Source organism: Pseudonaja textilis, chromosome 1 (assembly GCF_049901715.1).
Source record: "Pseudonaja textilis isolate UNSWEBS1 chromosome 1, rPseTex1.2, whole genome shotgun sequence".
Lineage (NCBI taxonomy): Eukaryota > Metazoa > Chordata > Lepidosauria > Squamata > Elapidae > Pseudonaja > Pseudonaja textilis.
In genome coordinates, this window is record NC_141990.1 from 13,561,665 (window position 1) to 13,583,895 (window position 22,231).

Below are 22,231 nucleotides of genomic sequence, written 5' to 3' on the forward strand. Positions count from 1 at the left end.
CAGGACCTTCTTGGTTGTAGTAGACTCTTATTCCAAGTGGATAGACTTGGCCCTACTACCCTCAACAACCACTCAAGCAATTGTTAAGGCTCTGACCCGCTTCTTCGTTACCCATGGGCTCCCTGACACACTGGTGTCTGACAATGGCCCCCAGTTCACGTCATGTGAGTTTAGCATGTACGTTGCCAACTTGGGCATCAGACACATCCTTACAGCCCCCTTTCACCCCGCTAGCAACGGGATGGCTGAGAGGGCAGTCAGGTCAGCAAAAGAGGCACTTGCCAGGTTTGGCCAGGAAAACTGGCATTCCAAACTGTCACGTTACCTCCTGAGCCAACATACGACGCCATGCACCGCTACTAATAAATCCCCTGCCGAACTCTTGATGGGGAGACGCCTGAGGACCACCCTGGACAGGTTGCACCCCCACTATTGCCCAGACAACCCTTTGGGATCTGACAGTTTGGTCAGGGACTTTGCCTTGCATGACCGGGTGTACGCCAGGAATTATGCAGGGGATCCTCTGTGGGTACCAGGTCAAGTTGTGTCAGTCACAGGTCCTAGATCCTACAGGGTCCTCTTGGAAGATGGACGCCTGTGGCGTAGACACATGGACCAGCTCCGTAGACGATGGAAAAGCACGACTGATACCAACCCAACCCGACCTCCTAGCACTGAGGACTCCCTGCTGGTACCAGCCTGTCCAGTCGGGAGCTCCCTGCAGGATCCGAGCTACCCCATCGACCAGGAGGCTCTGCTGGAGGGTCCGAGCGGTCAACAAGAGACATCGAGCCAACAGCCAAGCGAACCAGCCTGCCAGCCGGACCAAGCGACTCACCAAGGTCAGCCCGAAAATGTGGACTTACCAAATTCACAGAGCACCACACCTGACCGAACCCACTTCCCGACAACCTCTGAGATGATTCCTGGGGGCGAGGACTTGACGCCAGCCAGCAGCTTGCCCGGTTGCGACGTTCCGGCCACCAGCGCAGACAACCAACTTACCTGAAGGACTACGCATGCTCCCAGCTGGGGAAAGGAGTGTTATGTCTTTGGAACTGGTTGGAGTCCCCAACCAGGTCCGCTGTTTGAGCGGGAGCACCAGCTGCTCCCATTGGCTGGCACCGTTTGACAGCCAGTTATAAAAGGCGGCTGTCGAGCAGTGCCAGACCGTTGTCGCTAGCTAGTCTGCCTAGTGAGAAGGCAGACGCGGCAACCCTTTATTCATAGTAATAAAGCCTTTTAAATTGCACCCTGGTTTAGCCTCGTTCCTCCGCCGCTCTACAACAAAGACAACCAACCAGTAGAGTGTGTTCTGATTGGATCAGGTGACTAATGATTGTGGGGTGGGGTTCTTACTTTTACTTTTACTTTTACTTGGGTGTAAAACCAATGGGAAAGTAGAGTCGGTTTTCCACCGATATGATATGTCACAATAAAATGTTCTTTAAGGAATATGCCTGCCTCAGAGTTCTCTTTGTTGAGGAAGTATTACTTGGAACCTTGACAAAATCCTAAATACAGTTGCAGTTTCACTTATTAACTGCTTCACTTAACGACCAAGTTACCAGTCCCGACTGTGGTAGGTGAACAAGGACCGCCTCTCTCATTGCCTGGCTCTGTTCACAGCCTGCTTGGTAACAAAACTTAAATCTACGAGCTTAAGCTCAATTAATGACCTAGAAGATTAGCTTGACATTTTAATCGCTTGCAAGGCCCGAACTCATTTTCAGCCTGCCAGGTGGGAGTAAGTTTGAGAGCAGAGGGAAGTAGGTTGCATTCATTTTGCTTATTTTACGGGTGGAAAAAAAAATCAGTAAAACTTATGCCACCGAAGATGAATGCTGCTGCGTTGGTAGCCTGATTGGGAAGAGGTTTTTTTTTTTTTCCTGGGGCGCAAATGGGGTGTAATTAGCCATAGATCACATTCAAGGGCACTGATTGTAACAGTGTAATCTAATGATATCAGATTACAGAAGTGGAGGGCACAGGATCTATAGATGGCTGTCAAGAAAGCTGTTTCTATTATTGAACGGCTATAGATGGCTGTTTCTATTATTGAACGGCTCTTACTACCCAGAAAAGTCTTCTAAGGATCTGTCAAAGGCCCTTATTTGACCTTTGAGCCCATTAGCTTCAAAGTCGTGTTCTCTGTATAAAGAACTGTTTTTTTTTCCCATTCTCCTGTGTGACAGTTGCTCACTTAAACTGATGATGATTGTAACGTTGCAATTGAAGAGAATATTAGTAGGTCAGAGCTGAACTGTGGGGTCCGTTGGTGTGCTCAGAGCTTGGTTGTTTTCTTGCAGATGTTTCATTATTGCTAAACTAAGGTAACATCATCAGTGCATACATGAAGTTAGGTGATTATAATGTGCTTCCCTCTTCAGTGGGTCAAACATTCATAAGACTTCTTATGTTCTCTATTACATTATGTGGAGAAAGAGAGACAGAGGGAAAGATAGATAGATAGATAGATAGATAGATAGATAGATAGATAGATAGATAGATAGATAGATAGAAAGAAATAAAGAAGGAAGGAAGGAAGGAAGGAAGGAAGGAAGGAAGGAAGGAAGGAAGGAAGGAAGGAAGGAAGGAAGGAAGGAAGGAAGGAAGGAAAAGAAAGAAAAAAGAAGGAAGAAGGAAGGAAGGAAGGAAGGAAGGAAGGAAGGAAGGAAGGAAGGAAGGAAGGAAGGAAGGAAGGAAGGAAGGAAGGAATGCTGACATGATTCAGTTACCCCTATTTCAGTATCACAGATTCATTGGTTGTCTTTTTCTGTTGTACAGGTAGTCCTCGAATTACAACCATTCATTTTGTGACTGCTTGAAGTTACAAGTAACTTATGACTATTTTACACACTTATGAATGTTTTCAGCATCACCATGGTCTCGTGAACAAAATTCAGATGCTTGGCAACTGACTCACATTTATGATGGTTGCAGTGTCCCGGGGTCATACGATCCCCTTGTGCGTCCTTCTGACAAGCAAACGGAGAAGCCAGGTTCACTTAATAACTGTGTTCCTAAGTTAACTGCTGCGATTCACTTCACAACCGCGGCAAGAAAGGTCATAAAATGGGGCCAAACTCACTTAACTACTGTCTTGCATAACAACCGAAATGTTGGGCTCAATTGTGGTTGTAAGTTAAGGACGATTTTGTACAGCAATAATAATGTATGTATGTATCAGTGGTGGGATTCAAAATTTTTTTACTACCGATTCTGTGGGCATGGCTTGGTGGGCATGGCATGGTGGGCGTGGCAGTGGAGGGATACTGCAAAATCTCTATTCCCATCCCACTCCAGGGGAAGGATACTATAAAATCCCCATTCCCTCCCCACCCCACTAACCTGCTTTCCAGCTCCATTCTCCTGTGCAGGGCAACAAAAGAAGACCCAGCCAATCAGCTGGGACTCGGGAGGCAGAGAATAGATGGGGGCGGGGCCAGTCAGTGGTGGGATTTTCCGGTTCTCCGAACTACTCAAAATTTCCACTACTGGTTCTCCAGAATTGCTCAGAACCTGTTGAATACCACCTCTGGCATGTATGTATGTATGTATGTATGTATGTATGTATGTATGTATGTATGTATGTATTTATTTATTTATACTTTATATGGCTGCCTACTCCTTCTAGTGACTCTAGTAGTATGTCCGTCAAAGTATATCAGTCCCTAGCAACAGATTGGACAGAAGAAAGAGGAAGAAACAAGAACCAGTAAAGAATCACTCTGTCAAGGACCTAGAAGTACTTGTCTCAAATGATCTAAGGCCCAGAGCTCACTGTAACAGCATTGCCAAAAAGGCTTTAAGAGTTGTTAACTTTATTTTGCAAAGCTTCTTCTCTGGCAACAATGAATTGTTAACTAGGGCATACAAAACCTTTGCCAGACCAATTCTCGAATGCAGCTCGTCCACCTGGAAACTGTACTGTATATTGGACATTAACACAATTGAGTGGGTTCAGAGGTATATCTCGAGAACAGTTCTCCATTCACAATAGAATTCCCTATGTCTCCAGGCTCGAAATTTTGGGGCCTGGACAGTCTAGAACTGTGCCGCCTGCAGTCTGATCTAAGCATAGTTCGCAAAATTGTCTGCTATACCATCTTGCCTGTCAATGACTTCTTCAGCTTCAATCACAATAATAGACAGGCAAACAACCAATACAAACTCAAGGTAAACCGCTTCAAATTCGATTGCAGAAAATACGACTTCAGTAACAGAGTGGTCAACGCCTGGAACGCCCTACCCAACTCCATTGTTACAGCCTCAACCCCTCACAGCTTCAACCTCAAACTGACTACCGTGGACCTTAACCTAATCTTAGGTCCTTATCTTGTAGATGTCTGACAAACAAACAAATAAATAAAATAAAAACCACGAACCAGTAAAGAAATGAAAACCATGATTGCAACAGGATCTGGGCAATAACATTAGCTTGGCTGTTTTGGTAGAAGGTCAAGTAAGGATCTTCCAGGAGCAATCAAACAATAGATTAATCTAATACTGCTAACCTTAGTTCATTTGTTTGCAACTGAGAATGCAGACGGAACTCATTTGTTCAACTTATTGCAGTGTGTTGCTGCATACTGTCTTCAGGGATGGTGCATGATAGATGAAATATAAACATTTCAAATAAAACACATTTCTAATCTGTTTATTTCTCCTTGAGGTGTGCAAAAGGTCTCACCAGTTGCTCACCAATATGTGGGATGGAAGTGAGAGTGTACTTTCTAATCACACTTTTGAATGCTCAAAGAAATCTAATTGGGCTTTTCTGATTAGCAGAACACATACATCTTCTAGAAGACCAAAGTGAACCTTAGATTCAGAGGGAAGAAAACAGTAAGCATTTATTATCTTTTACTTCTTTGGAGTGATAGCTAATTAATTCCTACGATTTAGAGAATAATACCAATTTGATCTCAGACCAGCTAATATTTCTCTAGAGATGTTTATATTTATATCAATGATGTATATTTATGCAGAAACCCTATCAATTTCTTTGAAGGTTTAGGACCGAAGCTTATGTGACTCTTGAGAAGCAATCTGAGAAAAAAACCACCCATTTATTTTTAAAGATATAGTAAACATTGAAACGATAGGAGACAAGACTTAATCATAATATTTTCTTTAACGAAAGAAGCCACTTATCGACAAAAAGGATGGTCCAGGAGGAAGAATCAGATTTCAATTTACAAGCTCTTACTAAGATACCTCAGAAAGAAGAATCACTTTGTTGTAATCATCTCACCAACCTTAATTCCAAGCTCTATGTTTTCTCCACCATAGACATCCATCCCTGGATCGAGAAGACCGATTTCCCCAAAGAACTTCCGGTTTACCACAAAAGAACATCCAATCATAGCTGGAGTCCTGAGGAATAAATGGAAGAAAGTAAGAAAGTGATTTGTTATTGTGGTTTGATTATATCTTGAGCCACGGTGTCACAAATGATTAGAGTGCAGCACTGCAGGCTACTTCTGCTGACTGCAATTTGGCACTTCAAATCTCACTAGGCTCAAGACTGAGTCAGCCTTCCATCCTTCCAAGGTGGGTAAAATGATTGCTGGGGGCAATATGCTGACTCTATAAATTGCTTAGAAAGGGCCATAAAGCACTGTGAAGTGGTATATAAGTCTAAGTTCTATTGCTATTGCTATCTTTCCCAAGAGATACAGGTCTAATTGTTCATGGAGAGCAATAGCAATAGACCTTAGACTTATATACAGCTTCACAGTGCTTTACAGCCTTCTCTAAGCAGTTTACAGAGTCAGCATATTACCCCAAACAATCTGGGTCCTCATTTTACCAACCTCACAGGATGGAAGACTGACTCAACCTTGAGCCAGTCAGGATTGATAACTACTGGCAGTTGGCAGAATTCACCTGCAATACTGCATTCTAACCACTGTGCCATCCACAACAGAACACCTATTGTGATAGAAGTTTAAATCAGCAATAGACAATCTGATGGTTGTGAGCATCCTTGTGCCTACAGACCCCCTCCTTTGATGCATAAGATGCTCCCTGCTAATTTGAGAAAGATTATTCTACTTAAGATTCTTTTAATTAATCTAATTACATTTTTGTAATTAAAAGAAAGTAATGGACAATGTGCCAGCTTTTAACACTATCTCTATTTGCAAGGATGCCTCTGGGTTTGATGAAGATGCCAGAAGAACGCTCTGAAGACTTCTCAGAGCTCAGTGGTGTGTTTAGAAGGATATCCAACCCAAGTATCCAGGAAAAGACCAAATTAAGTCTGGATGGGACAGTTTATTCCTGAAGGACTTGAGCTTGACCAGCTGGCCTTCAAATAACTACTGTGCTTTATACCTGGCAGGCTCCATCAAATTAGCTATTTTGAGATTAGCTGTGATATGCCTACAAATTCCAAATTTACCCTCCCAGCTCCTCCTCCCACCTCATTCTTTTAATCTCCTCTGAGTAATTGATTCTTTTGTTCTACTACTGTTATCCTGAAGATATTTCTTTTCATGCTCGATGGATATCAAGCTTCCAGAAAGCGAACGCTCATGAGCGTCAATTTTTTGTCCACGGTCTCTTTTGTTTGTGCAAAGATTATCTTAGACACAGACATGCTAACAATTTACTAGATCTGGATGAAGCTCCGATTCACTCAAGTCACCCTTTTGAACTGGACACCACAATTAATTTGATGCACTGAATGGAACCGCTGAGCCAATACACTTACAGGCGAATCTTTTCATGGTATCAAGAGGATGTGGACTGAATCAAATTGTTTGTTTGATTTCTACCCTGCCTTTCCTTCAGGATCACAGAGCAGAATACATAGGTGGTCCTCAACTTACAACAGTTTATTTAAAGACCACTCAAAGTTACAACAACATTGAAAAAAGTGACGTTATGACTGTTACTTATAACACTTATAACTGCTGCAGCATCTCCATGTTCACCTAATCAAAATTCAAATGCTTGGCAACTGACTCGTATGTCAACTCTGAAGCTGGTCTGACTGAGGCCATCTTGGAGGCTTCAGTGTTGCCATTATGGTGCTGAGGGATAGGGAGGGTGTGGGATAGAGATAGTTGGGGTTTTGTAGCCAAAACAAAGTAGATTCCCCTGAGAACCAAGGACATTCCCACAAGTGGCTGAAGAGAGGAGGAGTGAAATTTCCAAGCAACTGGACAGCACCTTAATTGGACCATGGGACTGATTGTTGAGGAAAGGTGGGAAAAAAACTTTTACTTTCAATTAGGTGAAAACCGTGGGAACTTTTAGAGTTGGTTTCCACCAGCCTGTGCCAATATGATATATCCAATAAACTTTGAGGAAACTGCTTGCATCCGAATTCTATTTGCTATGGCTGTATTACTTGGAACTCCGACATCATATTTATGATGGTTCCAGTGTCCTAGAGTCACATGGTCACGTTTTACAACCTTGTGACAAGCAAAGTCAATGGGGAAGCCACTGAACAACCATGTTACTAACTTAACAACTACAGTGATTCACTTAACAAGAGTGACAAGAAAAGTCGCGAAATGGGGCAACACTCACTCAACAAATGTCTTACTTAGCAACAGAAATTATGATTGTACATTGAGGACTACCCATGCACATTAGCACTCTCTACTTTTATTTTCCCCCAAAACAATTCCTGTGAGACAGACGGGCCTAAAGGAACGCAACTGATCCAGCCACTGGTTAAACCATAGTCCACCCATTCCTAATCCAACGTCTTCATAACTGAACCACACCAATTCTTGAACTGAAACAGAGGGTCTCTGCTCCAACTCTTTTTCTAAGTCTGAATTAGGACCAGGAAATGGTATAGAGTCTTGAGCAGCGGGCTGGACTAGAAGACCTCCAAAGTCCCTTCCAGCTCTATTCTGATTGATTGATTGAGGCTGAATTTAGCCAATTGAACTATGTACAGGAGGGATGTCAGTTAATATGATGCAGGTTTGTTTCAGATTTTGAAATTAACCAAATGTTATTGTCGCTAAATCTCAGTGCCTTGCAAGGAATAGGCAACTTGTGTTGCTCAATGCAAAGAATAGGCAACTTTTTCTGAGACCAGCAGCTCCTTGCAATATCAGCAAGAAGTCCACTGAAAGGGAAAGGAAGAGTTGTCTTCTTGGAGCTGAATTCCCATCTAAGTGTCCACAGTCCTTCTTTTTGCTGAAGCCCAAACTGCTGATAAATTACTTAGGCACCTATATTGATGAATCTCTCTTTGAAAACCAGCAACTGTGTTAATTCAGGTAGGTTCTATATCATTTTCAGATTTTAAGGAAGAACCAGCTCATCCGGAATTTATGTTGAATTTGGTTTCTGTAATAGTATGTGTGAGAAAGACCTTGGCAGACAGGGCAAAGAGACACTGTTTAGAACTAAGGAGACCTGGAACAACCTACAACTAAGGAGAAATTTCCTGACAGTGATAAACAAGCGGAACAACTTGCTTCCAGAAGTTGTGGTCTCTCCAACCCTGGAGGTTTTTCAGAAGAGATGGGACAACCATTTGTGTGAAATAGTGTAGGGTTTCCTGTCTGAGCAGAGGGTTGGACTAGAAGATCTCCAAGATCCCTTTCAACTCTGTTCTTCTGTCTAGGGAATGTCAGATAAGAGATAGCAGAGCCCAGAGCTGGATAATGGGCAGGGCAAGGGGTTCAGAAGACACCCTCCCTAGTTTCTCAAGCTGTATAGGAGACTGTGGGAGAATTTTTCTTTCAGACTTGCAAAATTTTCCTAATGTAGTTTTACAATAACGTAGAATTAGCTTATCTGGTAGGGTTTCCGATCTGACCTACTTGGTAAGATTGACATCTCTCTTGGTGTTTTCAAGGTCTTCTTCATAGATACTTAAAATTCTTGAGTTTTTGAACAGCTTTCCTCCTTCTGCTACATCTGGATTATATTACCTCTCTTTCTCTCCTTACTGCCTTTGGTTACTCTACAAAATCATGATTTTTTTTTTTTGATCGTCTACTTGATTTTAAAAAGTAAACTAAGGTAGATCAATAAGAGGCAACCTGGGTTTCTGGGCAGGTTCTACAAATTTAGTTAGATGTATAGTTATAGAAGTGCTATTGCGATTCAGTGGTGGGATTCTATCAGTTTTCCTACCGGTTTGGTGATTGTGCACTTCTCACATGTTCTGCCGTGCCAATCAACTGAGAGGATTAAGAACAGAAAAGGGCAGGGCTGATCCTGCTCTTTTCTCTTCTTCCTCCTCTCAGCTGATTGTCAGAGCTTTTTTTACTTCCAGTTCAGCCGAATTGGGCTGAACCGGTAGCATTTCACCGCTGTTGCTATTGCTCTCCCTCTTGTTGTACGATCCCTCTTCTGTAGCATCCCCGCTCATTTTAAAGTACACATATAGACTGGGTTCAACCAGGCTCAATAGCAGTAACTGTGAGAGGGATCTTGGAGTCTTAGTGGACAACCAGCTAAATATGAGCCAGCAGTGTGCAGCAGCAGCCAAAAAACCTAATGCAATCCTAAATTGCATTAACAGAGGGATACAATCAAGATCAAGGGAGGTACTAATACCACTTCATAAAGCCTTAGTAAGATCACACCCAGAGTACTGCATCCAGTTTTGTTTACCACATTATAAAAAAAATGTTGAGACTCTAGAAAAACTACAGAGAAGAGCAACCAGGATGATTAGGGGACTGGAGGCTAAAACATATGAAGAACGGTTACAGGAACTGGGCTTGGCTAGTCTAGTAAAGAGAAGGACCAGGGGAGACATGATAGCGGTCTTCCAATATTTGAGGGGCTGCCACAGAGAGGAAGGGGTCAAGCTATTTTCTAAAGCACCTATAGAGCAGACAAGGAATAATGGATGGAAACTGAACAAGGAGAGATTTAACCTGGAAATAAGGAGAAACTTTCTGACAGTGAGAACAATCAACCAATGGAATAGCTTTCCTTCAGAAGTTGTGGGAGCTCCATATCACCATCACTTGATACTCTCAAGAAGAGATTGGACTGCCATCTGTCAGAAATGGTGCCGGGTCTCTCACTTGGGTAGGGGGTTGGACTAGATGACCTACAAGGTCCCTTCCAACTCTGATTATCTGTTATCTGTTATATTTTCTCCTTCCTGCTGCTAACCCTAACCCTCATCCTAACCTTGGGCTGCCCCTGGCAAGGCAAAGCTTAATGATAATGTAAACCTTTTGCTAAGATTGCCAGCGTCCCAGAACCATGGGTAGCCTTCCATTTATGACCATAACAGAGCCTGCCCATCACAGTCTTAACTTGGGATGGTCGCCTACATGAATGACCAAATCTTATGAGCTTTTTTTTGCAGTGGTCATTACATGAACATCACAACCATTACATGAACTAATGGTTAGCTGGGTGGGCTGTTTTGCTAAAACCTGAAAATAAATGCCACTTTTCTGCAAAGCCATCCTAAAGTGCAGTCACATGACCTCAGGCACTGCGAACGGCCCTAAATCTGGCCTGATTGCCAAGTGCCGTCATGTGACCATAGGGGGGAGGGACTTTCAGAACTTCAAATCCAGATCCCACGTACATCCAGAGAGATTTGTCATCACATCAAACAGTCACTAAGCGAGCGGCCGTAACTCAAGGACTGGCTCTTTTTTTTTTTTCAATACCTCTATCCATTTTTTTCATTTGCTTTCCCCTTTGAGATCAGAGGGCTTCATTTGGTGCTGCTAATATATTTGATAAATATGTTCAAGGATACAAATCTGGAGCTTAGCTTTAGAGAGAAAGATAAAATCCTCGACTCATTTTCCAAACTTCGCCGTCTACTATTTAAGAATTCCGTTTCACTGTTTATAAGTCGTAATGTCTAACAACCATTTAGCCGAAGCAATTCATCTTAGAAAGATAATAATGTTGAAAACTCCTGCTTCTTGAACAGCTTCGTTATTTGTGATTATGAGGAAAAAGTAAGATAAAAGGGGAAAGATGCTTGTTTTTGGTTTAATATAGCTTTATAGAAAATTTTATACATGAGAATGGGTCTAATTGTTATGGCCCGCCAGCAGAGCTGGTAGCAGACTCAGACAGCGAGAAGGTTGGGGAGGAGCATGGGCCAGTCCTGGAGTCTGGAGAAGGCTCTGACAAGTGCTCTGCATCGGAGGCAGAGATGGGGCCATCTGATAGTTATCAGCTGCCTTCGGAGTCAGCCCAGTGGGGCAAAAGAACAGCTGGAGCCTGTTCCCAGTGTGCACATGTGCAGAGCTGCCAGGAGAAGGAGTTAAGGAACAAGGGTCGACTCAGGAGTAAGGGCACAGGTGGGTGGTGAATGGCCCCTCCCATAGGGAATAAAGATGAACGAAAGGGGAGTGAGGTTTGCAGGAGACAATAAGTTCAATTCATTAGGATAAAGATCTGTTCCTGTTGCCAAGTAATTTCTGCTACAGCATGGTGTTTGAAAGATATCGGCCTGGCAACTCTCCAAGCCCGATTAAGGCCTATAGTTGTGAAATCTCATGAAAGACTGTTTGCTGGGACTTTGCTGGAGAGGAATTCACTTTAACCTAAATAAAAGAGGTTTTATTGGGATGAGGAGTCTGCTTCATGATCTTTTGAAGCCTAGGTCAGAACACTAACTAAAACTCAAAGCAAATGAAAAAGAGTGGCAATAGCAATGCCATTTAGGCTTATATAACACCACGTAGTGCTTTAGAGCACTTTCTGGGTGGTTTATTATATAAACTCTTTTTTTTGGCATATTGCCACCAACAATCTGGGTCCTTATTTTACCGACTTCGGAAGGATGGATGGAAGGCTGAGTCAAACTTGAGCCGGTCACGATCGAATTCCAGGCTGTGGACAGAGTTTGCTTTGCAATACTGCACTTTAACCATTGTACCACCAGGGCTTTTCGTACCACCAGGACTTTTGGTGAAAGAAAAGGGGAAAGGGGAAAGAAGTAAGGGGGAAATAGCACAAAAGTGCTTGGTTTTTGGAAGCCAGCAAATTAACAGAGGTTCAGGAGGAAAAGAAATCTTCCTGCTTCGGATAAAGGCTAAATTTGGAAATCATCTTAACCTTGATGCTATTTAACCTGGAATCATTAATCAGTATTGATGGTTTGAGGTTCAGTTCTCCCATCCTTTCCATTCTGTTCACCTCAGTTAATCTCCTGTCTCATCTCCTAACTGAGATTATGTTAGACAAGAAGAATTTTGGGGGCAAACAACCGATAGTGACAGCTGGATTCCTACTCTTACTTTACCCAGTATTTGGTTGCACGATGTAACATATTGCATCCCTTCTACTAGTGTGTGCAGAACCACAGGGGTATTGCCTCCACACAGCTATTCAGACATAATAAAACCCCATTGCAGCATTTCTTGCTAAAAAGCTTTATCATTCTTGAATAATCTGTCTGCCCACCCTCTCTCATTCCTTCCCCCCACCCCCCCCCACCTCTGTAAATGTCTATGGAGATTCTCAGTCATCCAGGTCATGGTTGTCCCAAAGGTGCTTTTTCAAGAGGCAACTGGACTTTCTTGTTTTGCTTTGAAAATGTTTCGCTTCTCATCTAAAAAGCTTCTTCAGCTCTGACTGGATGGTGGGGAATGGAAGTATTGATAGATAGATGACAGATAGATAGATAGATAGATAGATAGATAGATAGATAGATAGATAGATAGATAGATAGATAGAGATAGATAGATAGATAGATAGATAGATAGATAGATAGATAGATAGATAGATAGATAGATAGATAGATAGATAGATAGCCACTGAGGGCAGGACAAGAAGTAACAGGTGAAAAGTTATCAAGGAGAGAAGCAGCCTAGAACTAAGGAGAGATTAACATGCCAGTGAGAACAATTGATCAGTGGAAGGACCTGTCTCCAGAAGTTGTGAACGCTCCAACGCTGGAGGTTTTCAAGAAGTGACTGGACAACATTTGGTATAGGGTCTCCTGCCTGAAGTTGGACTAGAAGACCTCCAAGGACTCTTCCAACCCTGCTTTTCTGTTTCATTGGTGTGGCTTTGGGGCACTAAAGGTTTACCAACTCTGAGCTAAAGAGAGGCTCTGCAAAAAGTCCAGATCAAAACAAATAAACCCACCAGCACAAAATATTAGTCACCTTCCTCCATTTCTCGTTAATAGAATAACACAGTTGGAAGGGACCTTTGAAGTCTTCTAGTCCAGGGGTCGCCAACCTTTTGGACCTCAGGGACCACCAAACTCATAATTTTAAATCCCACAGACCACTAATATGAATTTTGACTGACGGCGGCTTGCTGACATTGGTGGGAAAGTTGGTCCCATATTCCAGAGCTGCAATAGTCACAGGACTGGCCCTTTGGTCATCCCAGAGCAGTTCCTCCAGTCCGGTGCACCCAGGTAGAGGAGCAGCTGCTCCGGGATGACCAAAGGGCCAGTCCTGTGACTACTGCAGCTCTGGAATATGGGACCGTCTTTCCCACCAATGTCAGCTAGCCATCCCAGGGTGGATTTCCCTCCCCCGCCATTGGTCTTACCTTCCAGTTCCAACTCGCATGGCTCTACTCAAGGTAAGGTTTGCACTTGGCTGAAGGGTGGGGCCCAGTGAGTGGGTGGGCCATGTGGGTGGTGCATCCTTGTGTTCCCGCGTAGCCTGGATTAATTGCTTTTTGGGGGGTGATTTTGGGGGGCATTTTTCTGCCAACATTTTCTCATGGACCACCAGTGGTCCCCAGCCCTCTGGTTGGTGACCACTATTCTAGTCCACCCCCCCTGCTCAGGCAAGAAACCCAATACAATTTCAGACAAATGGTTGTCCAGTCTCTTTTTAAAAGCCTCCAGTGTTGAGCACCCACACCATCTGAAGACAAGGCCTTCCACTGATTCTCACTGTCAGGAAATTTCTCCTTAGTTCTAGGTTGCTTCTTTCCTTGATTAGTTTCCATCCATTGCTTCTTGTCCTGCTTTCAGGGGCTTTGGGGAATAGCCTGGCCCCCTCTTCTTTGTGGCAGCCCCCTAGATTAGACCTTGCACAAAATGGTCTGAGACAGACTCAAAGCAGAGATATATTATAAACAGAGGAGATTTGGGTGGGTGGCAGGCAGGGAGGGGAGAAGAGCTAAGTTGTTATTATCATTTTAATTGCCCTTCATTCAAAGTCTCACCCATCACAAGGAAGGAGATGGGAAACTGAAAGGAAAGAAATTATATTAAGACTTTGATGTTTAATACCCCATCTCTCCCCCCACACACACACATTTGCAAAAACACACTGGATGTATAAATCCTTGTTGTTGTGCTCCGATAACCTAGCTTAATTGTCTGTTTCAAATGGGCTTTCTTTTCTTACTCCCACCAACAGTTTGGGTATCTGAGAAACTAATTAAAAATGGGAGAGATTGCATAAAAAGAGCCCGTTAAGTGTCTCTTCCACCCTCAATTCTGCAGGAGTTTAACAAGCCTTAAGAGCTTAGAAAAGAAAAAAGAAAGAAAAAGAAAGAAAGCAGAGGATGAAACAGAAGCCTTTCAAGCTAATGCTTACTGCTGAAATTATTATTTTTTTCTAGAGGAAGCAGGTTTCAAGTTCTTCAGATCCTCAGCTTATTTATAAGCCATGTTTGAATATTGCTCTTTCAGAGGTCAGGATGCATTTGACCATGTCTTTTCTAATCTTTGGTTCTGGCACAAGCCAAGATCAAGCTGCAGAAAGATCGACCAGTTTCCAAGCAAAATAAAAACCTCCTTATTGGCTTCATCTTGAAAATGTAAATCAAGGGTGAGAAATTTATAGCTTCTGGATTGCAAGCAGCCCTTGCGTTAATGTTTGTCTGCATTTCCTGCATCGGATGAGGCGAGCACATCTTCCTCCTTCTGTCCTGGCCACTTTTTCCAGAGGCACGACTGAGATCATTTTAACAAACGGCATCATTGTTTGGTTTGGTGGCAGCAGTGCCTCAGATAGAAAGTCCCTACAGAGAGTGGTAAGGACAGCAGAGAAGATCATAGGAAGTTCCGTTCCCCTTATTCAGGATACTGCTTATAAGCACTATGTGCTTAGAGCTCGAAGCATTGTTAGAGACCCTACACACCCACTTCACAGTCTGTTTCTGTTGTTCCCCTCTGGGAGGTGGTTTTGAAGTATTTCTAGCAGGACTTCCAGCTTCTGTAATAGCTTTGTTCCCCATGCCACCCATCTGGTAAACTCGCAAGATTCATTTTTCTCGCTATGTATATGTATACATTTGTACTAGACTGTGTTGTTTCTCTGTGTCATATAACAAATGTGGGTATATGCATACTTTTGTGTTTATTTATTATTTATTTATTTAGTCATGTTTATGTAGTGTATATTGGAGATAGTGATCCTTTGAGAGCTGTATGCAATGAAATTTCATTGTAATGTATGCCGATTAGTGATCATTCAAAATGACAGTAAAGTTATTCTAATCTAATCTGATCTGATCTAATCTAATCTAATCTAATCTAATCTAAAAAAATAATCAAAATTCTTCAGCCTTAGGTCTATACAGCATTTTGGATTCAATGTCAAAAAAGTGCTTTGGATCGTACAGGTAGTCCTTGACTTATGACCACAATTGGAGCCCCAAATTTCTGTTGTTAAGCAAGACAGTTGTTAAGTGAATTTGGCCCCATTTTACGACCTTTTTTGCCACAATTGTTAAGTGTATCACTGCAGTTCTTACATTAATAGCTGTGATGACTCAGGGTGGGATACAAAATAAACAGTCACAAAAACAGGTGAAGCCTCTTTTATTCCTTCACTTTGCTTCAAAGCTCCAAATATCTCTGACAGGAGACAAAAAACTCCCCCACAAGCAATTACGAAAAGGAGGAAATGCCATTTAAACTAAAAATGCCTATAAATCATAAAGAGTAAAAACAACACAAACCACACTGAAGCAATTAAGGGAACCAGGCAAGATAAGGGCTTGAAGACATCCACAGATATTGGAACACACACTGGGAAGGACGCCAAACTCAGAGAGGAATGATAGACTAGAGATATTTCCATGCTTTGTTTCCAGCACTGACCTATATGCATGTCTGTCCTTTTAACCAGTTCTCACAGCTGCAGCCCATGAAGAGGATCAAGGCCCTTTCTTCCCCTGTAGACCACACTATTCACATCTCTCCCTTATCCTCTCCTCCCTGCGTGCCCTAGGATGGAGAGGGAATGGGCTTGCCCAGCCAGCCTCTGCCCTTCCCCAGCTTCCTCCACAACCTCTGAAGCCACACTTCCACTCCTTGTCGGTTGTTCCTCCTCTCCCTTGGAGTCAGTCTCCAACAGGGGCATGACAATAGCACAGTTGCTAAGTAAATCTGGCTTCCCTATTGACTTCGCTTGCCAGAAGGTTGCAAAAGGGGATTATGTGACCCCAGGGACACCGCAACTGTCATAAATTTGAGTCAGTTTCTAAGTGTCTGAATTTTGATCACAGGACCGTGGGGACACTGCGATAGTCATATGTGTGAAAAACAATCATAAGTCATTTTTTCCAATGCCGTTGTAACTTTGAATGATCGCTAAATGAACTGTTGTAAGTTGAGTGTTGAGGTATTCCCCATTAGGAGAATGAGAGAATGAGAGTGGTGATGAATAACACACAACCAGTACACAGATACACTGAATAGTAAAATGTAAGTTTTACTTCCAGTAAATGGGTAAACAAAGTCCAAATCACACACGGTTAAAGCAGTTAGTATTCAAAAACAAGCAGTCCAGGGATAATCCAAAAACGAAGACCTTTTCGTTACCAGTATCATAAACAAAGTTCAGTAAACGGAGTTTGCGAACATTTGCAAGACTCACAGCAATTCAAACAGAATGATGATCACGCAAAAAGGCAAAAGGGAAGCAAAGGAAATGCAAAAAGGAACAAACCAGGTTTCTGGCTCCATCTTATGGCCATTGGAGGAATCTCAGCCAATCACAATTACAGCCTTCTCTTAAAGATACAACAATATTAAACGACTATCCTGGTTTATATATTGCCAACCCAACTGTTAGGTGACTATCATTTCTAACATTGAGGACTACCTCTTTTGGGGTGCTCGCGTAACCCTTGTACGCAGCTCTATAAAACAGAGGTCTTTTTCCCCCTGGGGTTTTGCAGCTGATCTGTGCAACTGCAGTGCAATTCTAGGAAATGATGGGTTGCAGGGGCATCACATGCAGCTCATAGTACATGCCAAAGAATGGCGTGGCCTTTGAACCTGACATGCTGCCCAACCCACCTCTGCACCTCCCAATTTCTGCAAAAAAAAAGCAGTCCATTCCATTCTTTATGAAGAAAGAGAGGGAAGAAAGAAGGAAGGGATAAAGGGAGGTCACCAATCAGGAGAGAAAAAAGAGATATCAGAAGAATCAGGAGTATTTTTGGCTCCACCTCCACCCCACCCCACCCCACCGGCCACCCCATTTTCTTTTTTGTTTAAGCCCAGCCTTCCACTGCTCCTGATGGATAGCTTCAGAGAAATGTAATTTTCCACAGAAAGTAAAAACAGAAAGTTGCCCATTGGTGGCCTAGATAATTCAAAGCAGGCTCAGAGGTCCAATTTTCTACAACGGTTGGTAGTGCAATAAACAGCGCTGAGGGACACAAGATATTGCAAAACATGTTTCAGATCAAAATCTGTTTCCTAACCTTACTTCCACTTAATGTCCATGATGCTTTAAACCTTTGTAAGGATAAATTGCTCAGGAAGAAGAGGAACCAGCAAAATAAGTTTTGGGGCATTGATCACATGAGGCATCAGTGATTGCGTGAAGTGTTAGTGCCACTTTTTAATACTTTGGTAAAACCATACTTGGAATACTGCATCCAGTTTTGGTTGCCACGATGTAAAAAAGATGTTGAGACTCTAGAAAGAGTGCAGAGAAGAGCAACAAAGACGATCAGGGGACTGGAGGCTAAAACATACGAAGAATGGTTGCAGAAACTGGGCTTGGCTAGTCTAGTAAAGAGAAGGACCAGGGGAGACATGATAGCAGTCTTCCAATATCTCAGGGGCTGCCACAAAGAAGAGGCAGTCAAGCTATTGTCCAAAGCCCCTGAGGGTAGGACAAGAAACAATGGGTGGAAACTAATCAAGGAGAGAAGCAACCTAGATCTAAGGAGAAATTTCCTGACAGAATAATTAATCAGTGGAACAATTTGTCTCCAAAAGTCGTAGGTGCTCCAACACTGGAAATTTTTAAGAAGAGATTGGAGAACCATTTGTGTGAAATCGTATAGGCCAGGTTTTCCTGCTTGAGCAGAGGGTTGGACTAGAAGATCTCTAAGATCCTTTCCAACTCTGTTATTTTGATTGTTAAAGTTCTAAAGGTCTGACTATCCAAAGGGCCACCGTGAACCTACTTGGTTCCTTAGAGTAGTGTTTCGTAACCTCAGCAAATTTAAGAGATATGAATTCCAATTCCCAGAATTCCTCAGCCAGCATGGGTTGGGAAATTCTGGGAGCTGACAGTCAAACATTTTTAAAGTTGTTGAGGCTGAAAAACACCACCTGAGAAGACTCACCTTCCTGAAGAAGATCCCACTACCAGATATCTGATGCACAGGAGAAGGCCTTCTTCTGGATCTCTCCCAAGTTTCTGGATGTCTCCCAAGCCTTAGTAAGACCACACTAGAATACTGCATCCAATTTTGGTCAACACACTGTAAAACAAGATGTTGCTCTTCTCGGCACTCTTTCTAGAGTCTCAACGTATGAAGAATGGTGGCAAGAACTGAGCATGGCTGGTCTAGTGAAGAGAAGGACCAGAGGTGACATGATAGCAAGTGTTCCAATATTTGAAAGAGGAGAGGGAGAGGGATAATATTGAGCTCCTTCTCTGCCAGCCAAAGCACCTGAACGTGAAACCACAGGCTTTTCACTAAGCTTACCATAGTGGAGCTGATTTTAACTAACTTGGTTGTAATTGACTTATATGATGCTATCAGGCGGTTTTATTGTTTCAAGCTACCTTACATCCAATTATGGTGTGCCAACTTAAGAACACTCCCTATGCATTCTATCTTTTCCGCTTCTTTTTCCCCCACCATATTCTTTTCTTTTTCACTTATACTATTTATACTTCTCACAGTATATAATATTCAGCCTGGCAGTTCACAGCTAGCCTAGATAACATGTAAGAAAACTAGGGGATGTTTTCCTTTCTAAACTATCTCTTCCTTGATCTCAGCATTCATTTGCTTGACAAGTCAGGGAACATATGCCTCCTGTCATCTGAGAGATGTTTGTGTGTGTTTTTCTGTGTGTGTATATTATTTCTCCTCTACATGCACACACAGAGACTCACAGAGCTACTTATCACTGCCTGCAGCTTAGGGGTTGGGGACAAAGAAAGAGGGAAAAGGACACACGTAACCTTCTCCAGCTTTGCACCCAGTTGGAAATCAGCAATTAATCACATTTGGAACATTTGGAGACATATGCTTTTAATAAAAGCCAGGAGGGAGGGCAGGAGAGAGAAAATGTATCTGGCGCAGAGACCAAGTACTCTGTGAGTCTCTTCCTTCCTTTCGTAACTCATACAAGGAGAAAAGTGCTCTTTGGCACTAATTTCAGAACAGGCATTCGGAGCTTTGACATAAAAGCTCACATCTTCCATTCAAAAGCCAAGATTGCTCTCCAGATGTTTTGGACAACCCATCCCATCATCCCCTGCCACCGGGATTGGAGACTATACAAAAGATTTTCAGTGGGGCCACTGAGGTCATCCTCCAATTACATCGTCTAGAACAGGGGTGTCAAACTCAAGGCCTGCGGGCCTCATCCAGCCCACGATGTGGTCGGATCCGGCCCATGGAGCTGTCCTGGAAAATGTAAGGGGCTGGCCTGCATCGCTTCAGCCCGGTCTACTCAGTGCGAAGAGGAAACATGCCAACAGTTTGGGGAGTGGCGTCAAGCTAACCATACCCACCCAATTGGCCACACCCAGTGAGTGACATCAAGCTGTCCATGCCCACCCAGTCGGCCCTGCCCCCCGTCCCCCCCACCATCAACCACAGCCCTGATGCGGCCCTCAATGAAATTGAGTTTGACCCTCCCTGCTCTATATGAACTTCAGGCCTGCAACCTTACTCAGATCTTGGATAAACACACATAATTGTTAATGACCAAAGAGAAGCTCTGTTTTTCAAATCTTAGCTCTTAATGGCAGAGGAGTGCCAATGTGGTAGATCTTCCATATTCCATAATTTGGAGAACAAGAGGCAAGAAACCGAACCAGATATCCCCACTGCTAAACCACAGATACAAACTCATGTTCTGAAGACGGAGAATATGACAGCCAGCTCACAAATCCTCATAACCAGAAATTCCTACAATAATTAGGTCACTGGTGTTAATTGTGGGATCAGGCCAGTGTGGCTTCCGCCTGGTCTACTCAATGCACAGAGGAAGCATGCCAGCAGTGTGGGCAGTGGCATCGAGTTGGCCAGGCCCACCCAGTCAGCCACACACACCTGGGCCCCGAGATCAACCACAATCCTTGATGTGGCCCTCAATGAAATTTAGTTTGACACCCCTGGTATAGAGTCTCCTGCTTGAGCAGTGGGTTGGACTAGAAGACCTCCAAGGTTCCTTCCAGCTCTATTCTGATCGATTGATTGATTGATTGATTGAGGCTGAATTCAGCCAATTGAACTATGCACAGGAGAAATGTTGGTTGGTTTGATGGTTGGTATTAAACTCTGCCTTTGCTTTTTTGAAATTTTCTACCCAAGCGCAAAAGTGAACTTCAAATGCTCAGTTTTATTTCAATTCTTCCCTTGAAAGAAGCCTTCTAAAGATGCTGCTCACAGGGCTGAGCTGCCTCTTCGACTTGATTCAGATTTAATGCTCCCCTCTCAAAATGATTAAGATCATTCTCTCCTTGCCCATCTTCCCCTATTTATCTTCTCAACAAATCTGTATTAAGATATAGCTCGGTGTCATTTTATTACCAAAGTATATGGATGAATAGGGATTTGAACTCATATATTCGCATCACCAATTCAGCAGTCACTGTGCTACTTTGCTCACTGCATTGGGTCTAATTTGGCAGTTCAGTTCTCACTGGCTCAAGGTTGGTTCAGCCTTCCATCCTTCTGAGGTTGGTAAAATGAGGACCCAGATTGTTGGGAGCCATATGCTGACTCTGTAAACCACTTAGTGAGGGCTGTAAAGCAGTGTGAAGCGGTATATAAGTCTAAGTGCTATTTGTCATGGCCAATTTTTGCCCATTCGGCTTGCAATGCTTGCTAAAGTTCTTATATACTCCAACTTTCTTTCCTGGAAATTGAACTTTCCAATCATGATTACTAAGTTGCATATGTTATGGTATTTTATTTTATGGCTATAGAAGCCTGTTTATCAACAAATGAGTGGGAACAGCGATATGAACAAAGCATCTCTTTCTTTAAGTTCTCAGACCCAAGAGACAAGGTGTGTTATGTCATCCCATTACATCTATTATTTTTGACAATTGTCAAAAACGCTTCAGGAATATATTAGCGGTCCTTGTTCAACAACCACTTGTCTATGGAGATTCTCTGTCATCCAGGTCATGATTGTTCTAATGGTGCTTTTCCAAGAGGCAACTGTCAACCCTGAAGCTGACCTGGCCAAAGCCATTTCACCACTTTAGCATTGCCACACTGGAGCTGAGGGATAGGCAGGGGGGAATAGAGATAGCTTGGGGTTTTTAGCCAAAACAAAATACTTTCTCTTGGGAACCAAGGACATTCTCACACCTGGTCAAAGGAAGATGGAGTGATGTCACCAGGCAACCAGACAGCACCGTGATTGGACCATGTGACTGACTGTTTGGGGTTGAGGAAAAACTTTTACTTTTAATTAGGTGAAAGCCACAGAGTTGGTTTTCACCAGATCTGTGCCAATATGATATGTCCAATAAAGCTATTCTTTGCGAAATCTACCTGCCTCAGAGTTTTGCTTGACATGGGTGTGTTACTTGGAATCCTGACAGCAACTGGACTCACTTGGTTTTTCTTTCGAAGATGTTTGACTTTTCTCCAAGAAACTTCTTCAACTCTGACTGGAGGGTGGGAGATGGATTACAAACATAAATATAAATCCTTCCATTCCCCACCCTCCAGTCAGAGCAGAAGAAGCTTCTTGGATGAGAAGCAAAATATATTCAAAAGAAAAACAAGGAAGTCCAGTTGCCTCTTGAAAAAGCACCTTTGGGTTAACAACCATTTCATTAGCAACCGGTTCAATATTATGACAATGCTGTACAAGTGCTTCTTA

At 43.0% G+C, this 22,231-nt stretch overlaps 1 protein-coding gene across 2 annotated transcripts in view; it reads right to left on the minus strand.

Moving 5' to 3' along the window:
• Positions 1-22,231, minus strand: part of GALNT17 (polypeptide N-acetylgalactosaminyltransferase 17) — a 331,827-nt gene that overhangs the window by 85,658 nt on the left and 223,938 nt on the right. For both annotated transcript variants that reach the window (XM_087926233.1, XM_026708654.2), the window contains exon 6: positions 5,262-5,379. In XM_087926233.1, the coding sequence (XP_087782359.1) occupies positions 5,262-5,379 (118 nt within the window). The remainder of the gene's footprint in view (positions 1-5,261; positions 5,380-22,231) is intronic.